Below are 18,678 nucleotides of genomic sequence, written 5' to 3' on the forward strand. Positions count from 1 at the left end.
GTCTTCTTTGTATGTGTCCCAGAGGTCATGAATGAATCTCTATGCTCATTTACTGAAGATTTAGTTTCCAAACTTACTCCTTACTGCCAAGAAATACAAGTCTGGTGGGATGATGCTGAGTCTTTTATTTGTTTGTTTATTTTTGGATGATAAAATAAATCCAATTTGAATATATTTTGTCTGACAAATTCTGAAATCAGGCAATAAAATATACACCAAGTGTTAGTGGATAAATGGATCACAGTTTTGGTTGTGTTTTTGAAGATTTGTTTGGGAATTTGTGCCACTAAAGTGCTGCCAACGAGATCCTGTGTTAATGGCTCAGAATCTAATTCTATCAAATTTGACATGTATTTTTGTGTTTAATCAATTTACCACTGACATACAGAAAACCTGAAGCCAGGTGTAGTTATTGCAGAGCAGGAGCTGTGGTGAGGAGCAGGTTCAGAGGAGGAGCTGCCTCAGGAGAAGCAGGAAGGAGGAGGAGCTGGAGGAATCAGAGGTTATAGGAAGGATTGACTTCAGGTGTAAACTCCTTTGTCTGACGGCAGCTGAACCCTCGGTCCTCCTGGTCACAGTAGTTTCGTCGAGTGTGATGTGAGTTATTTTGTTGTTTATTATTAGTTATGTTCAAGTTATGTTAGTGGTTGCTTTATATCATGACTCTATTTTCGTTTTTTGGGATAAAACCAGCAGCAATGGTCGGCCATCTACCGTTCACTGTACAAATAACGACAAATAAACCTGCGATAGTTGGAATTGAACTTCTACTTCTCCTGGTGTCTCGTTGTGCCACCATACAAGTAATATCAGGCCGCACTAACAGGAGTAGTTGGTCTTTTGTGTAAAATAATGATTTCATCTATAATGATTTCATCTATAGTGTCCTCTGCGCTTTGTACTTTGCTTTGGAGACAGCAAAGCAAATTTTGGCTGTGGGGCCACCAAACATGTTAATCTGGCCGTGCTGAGGTCATGACCTCGGTGTCGTCAATGTTAACTACAGAACTGACTGTGGTGACTGAATATAAATTTGTTGGGAAATGTGGGAATATGCATCTTCAAAATACAATATCAACTGATCTCCATGATAATGTCCTTGATGTAAGTCCTGCTTTATCACATTATCTTGTGGCCCTCTGTTAAAATCTGTCCATAAAGGAATTGTGTGTCATTTTGGGAAATACACTTAGTTGTATGAGTTAGATGAGAAGATCAATACACACTTCAGTTTTTGTAAATATTAAAAAAGAAAAGATATAATGTGCAAATTAGTGAACTTTGGGTGGATTTTATTTAGTTTTAACAGAGTTTCCAGCTTTTATGTAGCTTCATATTTAAGACATGAGAGTGGTATCCATCTGAACAACTAACTCTCAGCAAGAATGTAAATAAATGTATTTCCCAAAATGTTAAACTCTTCCTTTAACACCATTATTGTTTAAGTGGAAGTTTTTATATGCTACATGTTCCCAATAATAATTTATGTTTCACAGCAAACCTGGGGCTAGCGTCACATTTTTGCCCTGTGGCTCCCAACATGACTAATAATTATACCATATTTTAATCTTGTTAATAACTTGACTCAGTCATGGTGATGATACAGGCCAGAGAGCCTGTAATATTCCCTCTGTGCGCTAATCTGCTGTAAAGAAGTAATACTGCTACATATTTTTCCGGGAAGCCTCTGGGAGCCCCACAAGGACCGCTGGAGGTCCCTGGACACCAGTTTGAGAGCCACAGATATAGGTCACCTTTGTTAAATCATGTCTTGGAGCACAGTTGAGGCTCCCAGCCAAAATGATTCTCAGTTGTGAGGACCCAAATCCAAATCTGGATCCATTCAGGCTTCTTAAGTATAAAATCCAGTGATAATCGTAGTTAGGCGAGCCAAAGAAACGCAGCTTTCCATCACATTAGTTAATGAAACACTGAAATAAAAAGTCTGTCTCACACACAAAACTCTGATTACTTGATTTCTTAATTTAATAATACTCACATACGGTACAGTGTACACATAAGATTTCCTTTACATCTCACAAACACAAAAGCAAACAGTTAAATACATAGATAACCTTTAGCACCGGCATAGAGTTCTGATCCACTCAGCTTTCTCTAAAACTCTTATTCATAGTGATTTTCAAAATAAAACAAAACACCTTAGCTTGATCTCACTAGGCATGGCTTACATGTAATATCTTTACAGCAGCATTCACTTACAAAGGTTAATTGATTAAAAAAGGATGCATACTGTACACCAAAAGAGGTATACAAAAGCAATACTATATTATATACCCATTTACATGGCCGTTTGGGTTTTCTTAGTGTAACATTTACGCGTTTCATGTGTTTTGACAACTTCCGTATCAACACTGATGCTTGATAAAAACATAGAAACATACAAAATAAAAAAAATGTTCTTATGAGTATACATGAAGAGCCTATGGAGATAATTGGCATGTAACAATCTTGCATATTGAAACATAAATATATCACGTTCACGATGCTCTCATTTTTCTTTATATATACTTACAAGAGAGCTACTGTCTTTCTATGTTATGTTTTGTTTAGGTTATACTGTTTTTTTTTTTTTAAATATTAAAATTATAATAAAAAAGAATGAAAAATCCAATGGGAACATTACTTTTTTGTTACACAGTAATGTGAAAAAATAGTATCAAAATGATTTTCTAAATCTCTCAATCAAAAGGCAATGTAGTATTTAATGCACCATTTTCAGTGTTATCTGTTATACATTTCTTGTCAGATGATATATATATATATATATATATATATATATAATATATATATATATATATATATATATGAAGGTTTGTGAGACAAAATGTTTTCTTACACTTCTACACTTATGTTAAAATGTGTATGGTGGATGCGTTCCACACTCTGAGAGTTTTTAGTTCAAAATCTGTGCCAAAAGTGGAGTCATTTAAGAATGAGAGAGAGAAAGATCTGGGGCGATTTTGTAATTATCACTAAATGACATCATGGAAATCTTCAAAAACAAAAAAATCTGTACCAAGAGGATCCAACTGTGGCCCTCAAGTCTGTGGATCCCAGAGAGTAGGGTCCCCACTTCCTTTAGGGTCCCCAGAAGTGAGGGGCGTCACTTCGCTTTACATCCCTCTTTTCATTAAGTTTCTCTGCTCAACACTTTAAATAATATATGAATCAATATTTTTTAATAACACTGTATCAAATGATAATGAGACTGTGAAAGCACCTACAGAGAATTTTCACCTGAATCTGCAGCACCACTCAGCTTTCCAGAGCTTAACAGCGAGTTTCGGTTCACTCTTTAGCTGTCTAGCCCACAACGTTTTGGTTCAGTGTCTCTTAGCATCGTTTTTAGCCGCAGTGTGCATCTGGTCTCAGCACAAACGCGATGAAAACCCACTGCACACTCCCTGCTCAGCACCAAACAGCAGGGAGACACAGTTAGAGACTAGCTGCTAGTTCCCAAACCGACTTAAAAGGTGATATGACAGTGATGTGTCCATAATTTGTTTCCTCTGCCCCCCAGTGGCCGAAAAAATCCGTTATTGCAGGTGAAAAAAAACACCAACAAAAAAAACAAATAGCTAAATCTTCTTCTTCATCATTCATATAGTGTGTTGTCTGTGAAAGACATACTTGAATATTAAAAAGGTACAGCCAGGTTGATGTCACATAAAATGCAGGTGATGCTGGATAAGTTAACATTTATGTTAGCCCTATTATGTCAGCATTAATATCAGCATTAAGTTGGATCCTTTCCTTACCCTACTCTACCCAAACTACTCTACTCCAATTTTCTTCACACGTTCCTGTTTAAATGCAAATGTTGGATACAAACGTCTTCATAAAAGACCAGATCTGTCCAGTATTGCCTGAACCTTTAACGCTTTGTGTAGCTTTCACTTGTAGCATCATACAGGAAGTTACAGTAGTGTTTCTTCCTCATTCTGAGCAAAAAGGAGTTAAATTAATCGTACAAGTAGTATTAAAAGTAGTAGCTTATTTGCTTTTATATGTTTATGGCAGAAAAGGAAGTGACACTCACTCTCACTTTCTTTAAGGGGACCCAAAAGAAAGAGACTCACCTCATGTCTGGGGACCTAAGACCTGAAGTCCCCAGACGTGACCCTACTCAAACGTGCTCTCGGATTCATTCTTGGGAGGAGATATATATATATATATCGTGGAAGGTTTTCAGAACTTAGTCTGCTTTAGTTTGTCGATGTGGTAGCAAAGCTTCAAGGCCGGCCCCAGCTTCAGTCCGAGGTACTTCATGATCATGTCACTCTTCAGGAGCAACAAAGCGTTTCCGTCAATCTCCTGAGAGAAGAAGAAGAAGAAGAAGTTGGTGTCAGATCAGTGAGAGATGGGTGACCAGCCGAGGTGATTTCAATTGGATATTCAGTCTGGCCAATTAAATCAGCAGTTAATTAAATCAGCAGTGTAATGAGTCAGCTTGTCGGGAACACAGTGGACTTACATGTTTTCTAAAGACGTCTGCATGGGGGCCGAGAGCCTGGGGGTCTGCGTCCCTGATGAACCAGACAACATCTTCCACAGACCAGGTGGATGGGTCCTTATTGGGTGGAGCTTTGGACTCCTGGGACTCTGGAGATGCATTATAACCTCCTGCAAGAGCAAAGGAAAGAAAGGAGCTTTACTTTTGTTCTTCCGGGAAATAAACATGGATACAACCTTGGTTTTGCTTTCTCCCCCTCCCTCCCCCCTGACTTCCCACCTGTCCTGTTGCTCTCTGGGAATGTGTTTGGGCTGGTGGACGACTGCCTGCACATGCTCATGGAGGCCGAGCCGTTGGAGAACTGCTGTGATGAACGAAACCCGTAGGAGGACTTTGGTGAGTAGGACGAGCTTATGGAGCTGAAAGCAGAGTCGCCGGGGTCCACGGAGTAGCGTTTGCCGTCCGACTGGTCTAAGTGGTAGTCCTCGGCCATAGATGTTTCAGCTGAAGACAAGATCAGAGTCAAAATTAGCTGGAAGAATTTCGTCATATCAACACAGTAGCTTCTTCTAAGCTTCTTCTAAGTACCATCTGACTGGTAGGAGCCACCACTGTGCTGGGTAATGGGCTGATCGCTGAAGAGGTTTTCACAGTGCAAGCTGCGACAGAGTTTCTTCAGAAAACGAAGCACATAGTCGATGCTATTCACCACAGGGAGGCTGAGAAGGTGCTGCTTCCCATCAAATGTGGCTGAAAGAGCAAAACAGGGAGGCCACTTGAAACAACAGCACAGTTTGGAAACAATTTCGTACAAATGAGGTCATTAAACTTTTACTAATGGTAGTGGTTTCTCAGTTCCACCTCAGGTAAAGTGGTAAGAATTTTATTGAAGGGTATTAAACAAACAGAAAACAACACCTGAGGGGGGTCTTTGTACAACACCTGATATTTTTTCTCCCCCGTAGCCTTGCGTGAGGAGGGTGAACACCGTTTTCTGCTGGAAGGCGCTGTCGATGCAGCCTTGGACGGCCTGCTGCAGCACCACGGAGGGTCTGTCGGGTCCAAAGTGATCAGGGAGCTGCTGGATCTTCTTCCTGTCCAGGTTGGGGCCCGTGTTGGCCTGCTTGTTGATGTAGATACAGACTAGTACAGAAAAAAAACAAAAACGAAATAGGAAAAGAAAAGGAGAAACAGTAGAATGAGGGAGGAAATTATACTTTCGGTGTCTTTAAACAAACCCAGACTGGGGTTTAAAGCCAAATAAAGGCCTTTAATGCTTCTTACATGTGGTTCAGAGTGTTTTGTGTCGTACCTGTGAGCACCTGGGGCGTGGCAGAGTGGGGGATGGTGGCGGCATCCTGAGGAATGGAGCTCATATCGGGTTCAGGGGTGCTGCTGGGTGGAGAAATAGCCAACGGCGTCATCACCATCCTGGGTTTGAGCTGCGGAAAAACAAAATGTTTTTTGCATTCCTGTGTTTATTTTGGGGAGGATCATTTATTTATGCATACTAAATGATGTAGGGAGGGGGATGGTAGAATCATCTGGATACGAAATCTGTATAAAGCTGTAGTTTTTAATCCTACAGATGATGAGTTTTGTGTATTTGTGAATAGAAAAAGCAGATATTTATAATAATGACTTTCCCTAATAATGACACAAAAATGTTTCCCTGATATTTGACTACAGCAGAACAAAGCCTTGCAGATGTTGAGTATCTCTCTCTGTTGCACTCGGGTCCCACAAAATCTGAAGGGCATGGAGCCTGTGTGTCTGTGTCTGTCTGTGTACACATGCATTTTTAAACACACTGCATCCACACACCACATCTCATCCCCCGTCCCCCCCACCACCACCACCAACACCACCGATCTGGCTGACCTTGAAGCCCGGCTTTCTCCCCCTCTTCTTTGGCACTTTGAGTGGTGGGAGCGATTCAGGGTAACGATTAGGAAAATCCATCTTGGCGACATTGCGGAGCGGGGGTCTCCCTCTCTTCCTGCCCGGTATCTTCCCCGTCTGGCTGGGGATGAAGGAGGGAGCCACTGCAGCTGATTGCATTTCACTGTTGTTGCCGTCTGATTTCTGTGCCGTTGCTGCAGGTACACTCATTTGGAGCTGGAGACAAAGGAAAACAACCATTGAGCTCAGGCAATGGAAATGCATAAAAAACATGCACTTTACTTACACATTAATCCTCCGACTCAGCAGCTACATATCAGAGAGCAGCATTAGCATCAATTTAGAGCAGACACAAGAGGAAGCAGAATGGCTTGGCAGAGGTGTGCAACGGCAACATCCAAACACTAACACACTGCAGAAGACTCAGATGAGCAATGCGGTGAGAGGAGCAGATTTTTAGCAGAGCACTATAATAATCGAACAACACAAAAGGCAGCCATGCAAGAGCTGTGGAGGAAACAGCACCTCCATCCTGTACTGATAGCACACCAATAAACCAGAGAGAGAGAGAGAGAGAGAGAGAGAGAGAGAGGGGGGGGGGGGGGGGGGGGAGAGAGAGAGAGAGAGAGAGGGAGGGGGTGTCTATTACCTGCTATCTTCTATTGTGAAAGCCCAAGAGCCAAGCCCTTTAGTCTTAAATCTCAGGAGCCTAAAGGTGACTATAAAGCTAAATCCCTCACAATGCAGGGGAAAGCATCTTGCTCTTGCTGTATGTGCCTTTTTCCTCGTCCCCTTTTGGTTAAAACACTGCTGCTGCTGCTGCTGCTGCTGCTGCTGCTGCTGCTCGGCACACAGGCTGCAGACATCTCATTAGACTAATGCATTCAGCAGTGGCAGAGGGAGGGGGAAATTGACTTCACCATGGCTACCCAGCTATGAATTACCATTACGATGACAGCTTCCACCCTAATCTTTAAAAAAAAAGAAAAAAAAAGAGAAGTAACAGCTACAAGAAAAGAAACATGTGACACATCTTCCATGCAGCAGCAGCAGCAGCAGCATCAGAGCCAAACAGAATGAAGAAAACTACAATTTATAGCATTCAAAATGATCTTGCTTTAAGCAGATTTGTCAAAGGATACAGTATGTAAACAAACAATAACCCGTCAGCAAGCACTCACCATCCAAAACAGATGTGGAGATGTGGAGTATCCCTACGCTCCGTGCTGTGTTTCCTATATTTTTCCTGCTTCCAATAGCAGAGCACGGAGCTCAAAGCAAGGCGGATTCCACTGTAATACTGTATGTGTGTGTGTGTGTGTGTGTGTGTGTGTGTGTGTGTACAACAGAGAGAGACAGACAGAGAGCGAGTGACCGTGTGTGTGTGTGCATTAAAGAGAGAGAGGGGGAGAAGGGCTGCTCTGTTGTCATGGCAACAAGCCCGTAAGCCCTGGAACACCCTGACCGTTGTCTGCCATGTTTTGTCTGCAGCTCAGTGCTGTGGAGGTATAATTAGACTGAGGACAGTTTCTGCTGTTAATCAAAATGAGAATATTAATTGAACAGTTTGAAAATATGAATGTAATACTTTTATTTATTGTTATTATTATTATTATTATTATTATTTATTTTTCTCATTTTCTATAGTGTTTATAGTGGTGTAAAAGTGTTATTGTGTGCTATAAATGGTTTATTCTCACAATTGTGTAGTTTTAATTCTCATGTTTTGATGATAAGAAGATCATTTTAGTCATTGTTAAGAAAAAGTGCCAAACGTTTGCTGGTCCCAGTGTGGTCTCAAATGTGAGGAGTTGTTGCTTTTCTTTTGTCATATATGATAGTAAACTTAATATATTTAGCTTTTTGTCTGTTGGTCTGACTATTTTTGACTATTATTTTGTCTAAACAAAACAAAGCATCTGAACCTTGAGCTGTGGCAAATTATAACAGGCATTATTCACTATATTAATCAACAAAATGATGATACAATGACAATGATAATGAAAATAATCATCCGTCCCAATTAATCATAATTGTGCACAATACTCACACTGCACCTGCTTTGTATAGACTAAACGATCAATCTAGAAAATAATTGTGATCTTAATCGATAATGAGAACAGTCATTAGCTGCAGCCCTAGATTCATTATTCACACTGCTGCTATCAGATATTAAGGTGCAGATAATATTAGAGCTGACACAGAACATCAATCAGAAACCTCTAAGTCATTTTTCAACACCTTCTCGTTCCTGATTCTCAAATGTGATAATGTGCTGCTTTTATCTGTTTTATGTCATTGTAAAATTAATATTGTTTTTTTTTTTTTTTTTTTTTTTTTTTTTACTGTTGATTAGACAAACAATCTATTTAGAGATGCCACCTTGGTTTTCTGACATCCTATGCAATTAATCAAGAAAATAATAGCTGGATTATATAGATGGAAACAATTATTATAATTAAATTGTATCTTATTTTATATTTCATTCTTGTCTTGGGGTCTTTTATGTCCTGTGTAGAGCTCTTTGAAATGCTTTGTTGTTGACTTTGTTGTAACCTTGCTTTGCATTTATCATCACAATTTCAACCATTGTTATTATTACAAAACTGTTCATTATAATACTATCATAACACTATATGTATTGTGATATCATTATAATATTTCTTGTTAATAAATATGTTGTCTAACAAAAAGAGAAATTATATAATCCAAGATACAGAATTCAGAGAAATGTCGCCCCCTGCTGGTTGTCGTGTTTCCGTTTTATGTCTTTGCTAATAAAGTTAAGTTGACGCAATTTGAAACCAAGATGGCGGTGCACATACCGCTGTCTTTAAAGATGTCACCCTCAGCTTTACTGGGCTTTAAGTGTCTATATACTGAACAGTATTCTTCCAGAAAACTGCTAAAATCTTTAACGGAGCTCTGCAGACGAGGTGAGGCGAGTTTTTGGTGAGTCGCTGTGACGGCTGAAGTGTTAAAAGTGTTTGTCCTGTGCTGTAAACAGTCTTAAAGTCGACCTAGCTCTGCTTTTAATTTAACTCTAGTAGCTACTTCACGCTCTCTCACAATGAACCTGGGTTTTATTCACAATTATTTGACCTGTTTTTATAAACTCACCTTGTTATTTTCACTGGGTTTCACTGGGCTGACGGGGTCCTGCCCTGTCAGCTGTCAGACTAGCTAACTAGTCACTTGCTAACCTTTGCTCTTTTCCACAGGTGCGACATTATCGTAACTTTCCGCATCAATAAGCGTCTTTTTTTGCGAACATTTGAGGTGTAAACAGACGAGCTCAAGCACCCCGTACTGTGTGTGTTGTTATAATTTTCTAAGGATACTCCGTGAAAGCCCAGCAGGCGGTGGAGGAGGGTGGTGGTGTCAGCGCCGCCGGGTTCAGCGGCCCTCTGGATCACTACAGCGGGCTGATCCGAGACGGAACACTGCGGGAGGATGAGCATCAGAAAGCGGTGCTACAGAAACTGGAAGAGCTTCACAAAACACTGAGAGGATACAGCAACACACCGACATCCATCTTCTCCAAGGTAGACAGGAAGGCTCCTAGGATGCTTTCATTCATAAACCTGTATTTAAATGGAAAAAAATAAAATAAAATCACATCAATCAATCAATCATTCAAACTTTATTTGTATAGCACTTTTCATACAGGTTAGTGCAGTTCAAAGTGCTTCACAGATGACTGACAAACTAAAAAGATGTATACTTTGGCTGGAAAAATGATTGAACTGGATGACTCATGCAGTTGTATGCAAAGGTAATGACAACTCACATATGAATAATGTGTAATAATGTTGATTTTTGAAGTGAAAAGTAGTAAATACAACCCTTACAGCAAACAGACATTATAAAAATTGCACTATTAACTTAAAAAAAAGGCATTTACAAAAGTTGTGGCTCCCCACTAAGTCAGTGCTTATTAACCCCCCTTTGACAGATGTCACAGCTTGCAGATATTTTTAGGCTGTCTTGCACACTCAGCATGTTTTAGATCTACCCACAGATTTGCACAGATGTTCAAGATTTGGTTTGTGTTCACTGAAGTAGTTCATGGTGGAATTTGAGGTCTGATGTGGATCATTGTGTCGTCGTAGAGGCCGGCCACTTTTCTGTTTCATTTGCTTGACTGACTGCAGAACATCTGCATCCAGAATTTTCTGATATTTAGTGTAACCCACCAGGTTTTGTTTAAATAACTTACTCACCCTCACATTTTACTGCTGTTGAATTTGGAAAATAGGTCTTGTTTGCCATGGTGATGGAGCCAGGTCAATTTTGGATTCCCTTTGATGTTGGATTACTCTGATCTAAGTTATTGAAGCATTGCTTTTTATGCTTTAGAGTTTTACCATTTGTTTTGAGATCATTTTAAAATCTGCTTTCATTTTTTTTTGTTCTCTCTTTATATCTTTCAGTTTTTCACAAAACCCAAACCTCCTAAAGGCTACTACATCTTCGGTGACGTTGGTAAGGAATACAGAGTTGAAAATCTAAATCTGTTCCTTCTTCTAACTTCTGTATATTAGTTTTGATTTGACTAACTTACGTGATCATTCTTTTTTCAGGCACAGGAAAAACTATGGTCATGGACATGTTTTATTCACATGTGGAGACTGAAAAGAAGAAGAGGGTTCATTTCCACGGCTTTATGTTGGACGTGCATAAAAGTGAGTACACTTCATATGCTGAGGCAGCACAGTGTCACAGTTTTCACAATTAAGCTGTTCCAGAAAAACAGTGAACTGTGTTCATCGTTGTCAGTTTTCTTCGTCTCTAACAGCCACTAGAGGGCAGATAAACTGAATAATCGAATGAATAAACAAGTTATTTTTACAAAAGGTGGAATTTGTGCTCCAAGATGCAAAAGCTGTTTGGTGCCGTGGGAAGATCCATATGCTTATATTTGGCACAAATGAGTGTGGTGTGTATTCCAGAAAGTGGGCTTAGTGAAAACCCTGAGCGTGTTAATCCAGAGTTGAGTGTAACTGAGTTTTCATCTCCAGAAACAGAAATCACTTTAACTCTGAGGCAGTTACTGTGGTAACTTTAAGTCTGTGAAGGTGGCCTGCTCACTGGCTGGTGTTCAACCCTGAGTCTCTCTCTCTCTCTCTCTCTCTCTCTCTCTCTCTCTCTCTCTCTCTCTCTCTCTCTCTCTCTCTCTCTCTCTCTCTCTCTCTCTCCTCCCCCCCCCCCCCCCCCCCTCCTGCTGAGCCTGAAGAAGCTTCTGACACACTGCTTCATTTCCTTATTCATACGCTTGATATCAAAGGTCACGTCGGAGCAAAGGTTTTCATTGAGAGAAGATTAAAATACCGGTTAGACATTAGTTTAATACCCTCTTTACTAATGTTGCCTCTTATGATCAATCAGAAAAAAGACGATAGAGACAATGACCTCTGTCCTTGCGTTCATATATTCCACATGACAACAGTTAAGAAAAAAAATCTATACACTGTCGACCTTTATAACACTGACTCTTATCAGTGTGTTCCCCTGCACCGACACATTTACTGTAGATCAATCACTGTAAATTAAAAAAAGTCTATGTTGAACAACTTAAATTGTGATTGATCGCACTGACGGAACATCCCTATCATAGTTGTCATCTCATATTGGAGATTGTGTGAATATTTCCGAGTGAGGATGATTGTCGAGCGGCTGAAAACAAGGCTGGGTTAAATGGCGAGTTTTTGATTATAGGCTGCATATAGTCTTAACTTGTTTAACGGCAGTTCAGTTACTACGTTTAAATTTACTACATGTCAGAAAATAGCATAATATATCAAATATGCAGCTTATGACACACAAGCACTCAGTTTTAACCTGGATGCTTTTTCAACTGCAAATCACCAGAATCTTTAGTCTGTTACTGGCTCAGACTACAGGTTACAATCATAGGTTTAGAAGTAAACTTGTGTCTTATCCTTTTGATTAAAGCTGAATAAATTAGAAAAATTTGAATGTAAAAAAACTTCAAGCTTTATCGTCCAGACCAGCAGGTCTGCTAATGAATGAGCAGATTATACTGAATGAAATGTAAATAGTTTGACCTTATTGACTCTTTTCTATAGCTCAGGCTCTTTCAGTGCTGCTGTGTGTGACATGAATATGCATTATCACACATTAATATTTCTACCTCCTCTGAATTAAAATGGAGGTCCTGCTCTTTATTGGTACGTTACCATGGTGAATCATAGTATCTGAGCTCCATTCATGATGGCCTTTTTTCATTCACCACCCCCACACTTGACTCAGAGTGAACATGCTCAGAGTTGCTAACGCTGAACAGCTGCTCCCGCAGTGAAAACTCGTATCTCAGGGTTCATCAACTCAGAGTTCAGGCTTAAGTTCAGTTCCTGCTTTCTGGATTTTGTGGTTACCATCTACATTGTCAGTAAACCGATGTGAACATCTGTTTTATATCCTAGTTGGTGTGGTCATAATGACTGTGTCCAATCCCCACTCACATGAGATGTAAAAATTTTGACCTAACCCCAAGTGTTTTTTATCTTTTATTTTGTTTTTTTTTTGCCTGAAAAGCATCATTGTCCTTGTCCGCATATGGGACTGTTTGTCTATATGGCAGAATTGCCACCAGCAGGGGGCGACACCGTCTCTTGTCCTACTCATTAAGCCGACTCATTATCACCTGTCAGTGGTTACAGGCAACTCAATGAATCAGCAGCTCTGTGCCGGACAGTTTGCATCTGAGACGCTGCACTTCCTTCTTAATATTTTGGTTCTCGAAGCCAAGAGTTCCAAATGATCAGAAACCATTACAGTAGTGGAGTAATTAGTTGCATATTTATGTCCAATACAAGGGTCTTGTTTGATACAGCTGTTAAATAAGCGCTTCACTACACGCTACATTCAAAGTATTTAGAACATTGCAATGCTGTGGTTGCTGAACCGAGCTTATATTTCCTGTCTAGTCACCACATTTCAGTTTTGTTGCATTTAAGGCAATGCATATGTGTTGTGTTATATATGCAAATTGCTGACAAAGCATTTCAAACGCATGTACTGAAACTCCAAAACTTCTGTCTCTCCTAAGTCTCAAGTCCTTCGATAAGTTCTTTGATAAAGTTAAAGATAACAGTAATCAGAAATATGTAGCAAATATTTATTACATTGAAAATATGTGAACTGATTTCACCACTTTTACTTATTCACTCTAACTTGTAACCATGTATTTGTGTGTATTCATTTGTTCTTACAAACTACAAAAGCACACACTTCTTTGTTTTTTCAGGGATCCATCGGCTGAAACAGAGTATGCCAAAGCGGAAAGCAGGGAAAATGGCCAAATCCTATGACCCCATTGCTCCAGTTGCCGAGGAGATCAGTGAAGAGGCTTGTCTTCTATGCTTTGATGAGTTTCAGGTATTGATCTTTCAGAGTTTCTACACACCACAGTGCCTATTTTTCTAACAGATACTTTTATAGGAGTCTGGCAGTCTCTGTGCAGTTTTGGTGTCTACACAACACTGAACCTCAGCAGTTCTGTGCCCAAAGTTAGTTCATCTCTAAAATACATTTCAGGTCACTGATATCGCTGATGCCATGATTCTCAAGCAGCTGTTTGAGAATCTGTTTCTGAACGGAGTCGTCGTTGTGGCCACGTCTAATCGTCCTCCTGAAGGTAAGAAGCTAGTGTCGTAATACGTGTATGTCTGGATACAATAACATACTTCAAACTAGGATGCCTTTGTTCTACATGAAATACTCATGGCATCAAAGTCATTTTTTTAAAAAGGCATTGCTTTTATGGTAAAAACGAAGAACTCAGTGTTTTAAGTCAGTAAGTAATCAATCATTTTCAAGCTGCATCCATGTTCCTTGTAACGTTCTTGAAAGGCCAACACAGTATGATTCATGTCAGTTAAGTATCTATGATATTAAAATATATATTCAATAAGATTCTACATTGTATGTCAAGAGAAGAAATTCTGAAGTATCTGTGTATCATTTTCATCAAAGTAAATATTGTAACACTTTTTAGAGATTTCACAAACCATTTAAAGCAAATGTAAATAATCTTATTTGTCGTCTTCCTTCAGACTTATATAAAAACGGGCTGCAGAGAGTCAACTTTGTGCCTTTTATTGCTGTGTTGCAGGTATGAACGTAGAGTCAGTTTCACTGAGAATCAAGGATTCCAGTTGATATTTGTGACAAGCTTTTTAAAGATATTTTTAAAGGCGCCTGCTGTAAATCATTTGTCTCTCACATGCAGAAATATTGCCAAACTCTTCGTCTGGACTCTGGGATAGATTACCGCAAAAGGAACAGACCTTCTGCTGGAAAACTCTACTTCCTGTATGAAATTCTTCTTGTAAAGCAGTCAGTAAAAGCCAGTGTTTGATCTGTCGTGTAAATGCACTGTTTTTTGTTTTTTTGTATTTAATGTTTCCCTGTTACATTCACTGTAGCTCCAGTGAGCCTGATGTAGAGGCAACACTAGACAAGATGTTTGATGAGCTGGCTTTCAAGCAGAATGACAGTAAGTGCACTTTCAGATGGTACTTGACTTAATTCGACAACTGATGTGTAATTTGGATATTATTTTATCTGCGATACCACATATATTATATAGTGTACTTAGCATTTTATGTTTCCTCTACAGTAACACGACCAAGAGTTATGAACGTTCACAACAGAAAAGTCCTTCTGAACAAAGCTTGCGGGACCATCGTAGACTGTACGTTTGAGGAGCTGTGTGATAGAGTAAGTCTTTTTGCATGTATCATAGAAAGTGGGTTTTTGTTTGTGTTTCTGTGGATGGGCAGTGGCGCTCAGTTGTCTGCATGTTATTGTTGTGTTGAATCAGAAAGAGATTAAATCAGTCAAAAAACATTTTCCAAAGCAGAGTTCATGATGACTAAGCAGGAGCAGTCGAAAACTTGAAACTCACATGAAAGAAAACTTTCATGTGAGTCATTAGGTTTTCATTGTGACTGGATCTCTCCATGTTCTGTGCTTTTGAAGCTAGATCATGATAATATTTCATCGAATATCAAAAACATATTTTTTTACAGCTTCACCTTCATAACAAATCAATCTGGACTCATGTTGCATCATTTTATAAAGCTTTCCCTGCAGTTCAGCCTCAGCCTATTTGGTGTCTTTTGAAATGCTTGGAACTCAACCAGAATTTAAAGTTCAACAGGTTTGAGCAGTTCCTGGTTGTGTGAAGTGTTTGAGTGATGGACTGACTAATGACTCTGTACAGGCTGAAGCAATCCACAGAAATCCCAAAACTCATGGAAGTGTAAAGTTTACAGCAACTTAAACAGAAGTGATTTGAATAGATACCAACCATTAAATTTGTGACGTCTAGCGTTTGAATTGAAATGTTTCAGCCTTTAGGGGCCAGTGACTACCTGGAGATCTCCAGGCTGTTTGACACCGTATTTATTCGGCACATTCCTCTGCTCACGCTGAACAAGAAAACTCAAGCCAGGCGTCTCATAACGCTCGTGGATGCCCTCTACGACCATAAGGTACACTACACTTATTTGCTTCCACATGTAAAAACTTCAGACTTTTGTATGAGAGTTTAACAGTAAATCATCTCTTATCCCAGGTGCGGGTGGTGATTCTCGCCGACCACCCTCTGGAGGACATGTTCGTACACGACGGGGATCACGGTCACGACGAGAGCCACATTCTGATGGACGATCTGGGCCTGAAAAGGGTAGGAGCTCTGCGACTCTTTTTGAACAGCAAAACCAGTTTTTCAGTTGGGTGTGTACATTCGATTGTAAATGTAGATAATTAAACTGATTGAAGCTGTTGGCCGTCAGTAAGTCGGCCTACTCTGTGTGTGTGCACTGTAAAAATCATATTAACCACTATATCAGTGTATTACTTAATTTCTTTTATATCAAGTAAGGTGATAAACCTCTGCCAAGAATGTTGAGTCCTACTGCACCTGGATTTAGATCACACAGTGATAAACATGGGTCAGATTATTTAGAGTGAGTGCAGTAGTTCTTCTTACGATATCCTGCTAAATAACTAATTAACAGACAAATGGGAATAAAAAATTTAACTTGCCTTAGTCATGATAACACTGCTCTATTTTTAGAAGTAAATTATGTATCTATGGAAACTGCTGTGTGAAATCATCTCACTCCAATGGCAAATTTCTTTCCTGCTTTCAATTTAAAAAATCAGTTTTTGACGTTCACATCATCAGTTTATATAATCTCAGAACTGATTTGAAACGTTGAAATAAGTTTCCCAAGTTTACAGTGATTTTTTTTGTTTCAATTGTAAAAGAATACATTTGGGATTAAATGTTGAGGGGCGCCCCACTGGTTTAAGGATTGACATGCAGACCGTGAACTCAAACGACCCCAGTTCATGTTCCACCCCTGGGACCTCTGTTGCATCTCCCTCTCTCTCCCTCGTTTCCTGTCGTCTCTCAACTGGCATTATCTAATGCCTCAAAAATGATTTTGAAAAATGAAATTGACTAAACATCAGAAAAAAACATGAAAGCATCAAGACAAAAACACAGCTGAGCATCAAAAGGAAGGTTTGTCTAAACATGATAAGACTAAAGATTTAAGATTCTCTGAGGTCCCTTTAGTAAAGACTAAAGATTTAGAAGATAAAGATTGAAGAGATTGATGGTGTAGAATGACTCTTTAATTGAATGGTCTTTTTTCCTTTTAAACTAATTTAAAGCACTGCACTTCAACAAAAGAACTTAGCATCCCGAGTTTCACTAAACTGTTTGATTTTAGATTTTAACCCCCTGTGGTCTAACAGGAAGAAGCCAGCAGTCTGTCCATATTCAGCGGGGAGGAGGAAAGATTTGCCTTCCAGAGGACAGTGTCTCGACTCACAGAGATGCAGACGGAAGAATATTGGTTGGAAGGGGACAGAAGCGCCAAATCACAGGTTTAACATTTGGGAAAAGTCGACCGTGTTACACAACGTCCATACTTCATACATTGTTCTCCTCCTCTGCCAAACACAGTCCAGACGGAACATTACTCCTACTCATCTTATCCAGCACAAACGCAACGGGACTGCTCAACAGCGTGTGTGTGTGTGTGTGTGTGTGTGTGTGCAAATGTTGTACAGAGAATATTTATTGATATCTTAAGGCCTTTTATGACTTTATTGCGATGTTGCACTTTACAGATAATTTTTAAGATGAACTTTAGGGTGTCATATTGCTTTTAACTCAGTATCATATAGTGGTCCAACTGTATTTACTTTTATAAATCTGTGGGAAAAAGCTGAATGACTTTGGGAAATGGATTTGCAACAAGTTATTGTGAAGATTTAATTGACATTTTAATGTATCTCTTTTGAGATACGTAATATTTTTGAAAATGTAATGCATCTCAATGAGTTATATATGATTCTAACACAAGTCTAAATACAGTGGCAGGAGATTGGCCTGGGTATTTGAAGCCGAGTGTTTATTTCTGATGATTTATGTGGATGCTGCTTGTGAAATTATGAAATTTCACAGATGTACTGAAAAATAACATTTGGCTCCATTCACTGTTTTTTTTTTTTTCATTTGCAGGATGAAAAGGAAACATCAAGCATGTAGCACAGGAAGTGTTTTAGTTCACATATTGCTTATATATTTTTATGCAGTTGTCTTCATAAATGAAACCAATAAGTGTTTTGGTGTGGGAGGTGGTTGATGTTTAACTGGTCGCCTGTTTACATGTGTGTGTGTATATATATATATATATAGATATATTTTTTTATTTAAAACAATCAGCATTCGCTCTACAAATACAAAGATGAGACTGTGTGGGAAGTGAAAGCGAGAAAAAAACAAAACAAACTTCATCTCAGTTCATCTCCAGTACAAACACTAGTGTCATCTGTGCAGACAGTTGGTGCGATTTTATTTAGTGCAGTTTGAAGTTATTTTGCAAAAATTAAGTCTTGTTTGAATCCTAAAATCCAGGAACTTTAAACCCTGAAACCAATCCACTTTGTAGAGTGAAGTTAAGTTACATTCCTCTTGATCCGATGCTAAAGCTGACACGACAAGAGCAACAACCACCAGCGATGTAAAGTAGTGAGTTTGGTCAAGTAAGTTTTCCTCAGACTCGTAGATTTTTGGTTGAATAGTAGCAGTACTACTATTACTTCTGTTTTTGGAAAACTCTACTACTTCTTGCCCACTAGTTGTAGTATTAGTAGCAGTTATATAGTAGCTTGTTATCTCACTATGATTAAAATCAATATTATGATATTAATAAGGATATTTATTCCTCGTGTTGACATGTACACATTTATCT

At 39.2% G+C, this 18,678-nt stretch overlaps 2 protein-coding genes across 5 annotated transcripts; one reads left to right on the forward strand and one right to left on the reverse strand.

Moving 5' to 3' along the window:
- Positions 1 to 1,963: 1,963 nt before the first annotated feature.
- On the reverse strand, positions 1,964 to 9,653 carry LOC130179983 (sex comb on midleg-like protein 4). 4 transcript variants are annotated; one of them, XM_056393222.1, is made up of 8 exons: positions 9,497 to 9,653; positions 6,356 to 6,592; positions 5,787 to 5,916; positions 5,417 to 5,617; positions 5,063 to 5,224; positions 4,754 to 4,978; positions 4,496 to 4,644; positions 1,964 to 4,335 (listed from the first exon to the last, which is right to left on the reverse strand). In XM_056393222.1, the coding sequence occupies exons 2-8, from the start codon at positions 6,584 to 6,586 to the stop codon at positions 4,210 to 4,212; spliced, it is 1,224 nt and encodes a 407-aa protein (XP_056249197.1). In that variant the 5' UTR covers positions 6,587 to 6,592; positions 9,497 to 9,653; the 3' UTR covers positions 1,964 to 4,209. The 4 variants fall into 4 exon arrangements, with proteins under 4 accessions (XP_056249197.1, XP_056249194.1, XP_056249195.1 ...); XM_056393219.1 differs by lacking the exon at positions 9,497 to 9,653 and adding an exon at positions 7,558 to 7,957; XM_056393220.1 differs by lacking the exon at positions 9,497 to 9,653 and adding an exon at positions 7,026 to 7,245.
- On the forward strand, positions 9,140 to 17,818 carry afg1la (AFG1 like ATPase a). The gene is made up of 13 exons (XM_056393218.1): positions 9,140 to 9,312; positions 9,713 to 9,921; positions 10,810 to 10,861; positions 10,960 to 11,061; positions 13,647 to 13,777; positions 13,937 to 14,036; positions 14,455 to 14,513; positions 14,631 to 14,713; positions 14,827 to 14,897; positions 15,021 to 15,121; positions 15,757 to 15,897; positions 15,981 to 16,091; positions 17,174 to 17,818. Exons 1-13 carry the CDS (start codon positions 9,186 to 9,188, stop codon positions 17,309 to 17,311), a joined length of 1,425 nt encoding a protein of 474 aa, XP_056249193.1. The 5' UTR covers positions 9,140 to 9,185; the 3' UTR covers positions 17,312 to 17,818.
- The last annotated feature ends 860 nt before the right edge of the window (positions 17,819 to 18,678 follow it).

The sequence above is a fragment of the Seriola aureovittata genome, chromosome 13, assembly GCF_021018895.1.
Source record: "Seriola aureovittata isolate HTS-2021-v1 ecotype China chromosome 13, ASM2101889v1, whole genome shotgun sequence".
NCBI classification, from domain to species: domain Eukaryota; kingdom Metazoa; phylum Chordata; class Actinopteri; order Carangiformes; family Carangidae; genus Seriola; species Seriola aureovittata.

Excerpts from the sequence above, each read along its gene's own strand:
- afg1la (XM_056393218.1), top strand. The coding sequence starts at position 9,186 with ATGGCGGTGCACATACCGCTGTCTTTAAAGATGTCACCCTCAGCTTTA. Across the intron at positions 11,062-13,646 it reads TATGTTGGACGTGCATAAAA|GGATCCATCGGCTGAAACAG; the intron begins GTGAGTACACTT and ends TTGTTTTTTCAG. Across the intron at positions 16,092-17,173 it reads ACGATCTGGGCCTGAAAAGG|GAAGAAGCCAGCAGTCTGTC; the intron begins GTAGGAGCTCTG and ends GTGGTCTAACAG.
- LOC130179983 (XM_056393219.1), bottom strand. Across the intron at positions 5,917-6,355 it reads GGAGAAAGCCGGGCTTCAAG|CTCAAACCCAGGATGGTGAT; the intron begins GTCAGCCAGATC and ends GTTTTTCCGCAG. Across the intron at positions 5,225-5,416 it reads CGGGGGAGAAAAAATATCAG|CCACATTTGATGGGAAGCAG; the intron begins GTGTTGTACAAA and ends TTGCTCTTTCAG.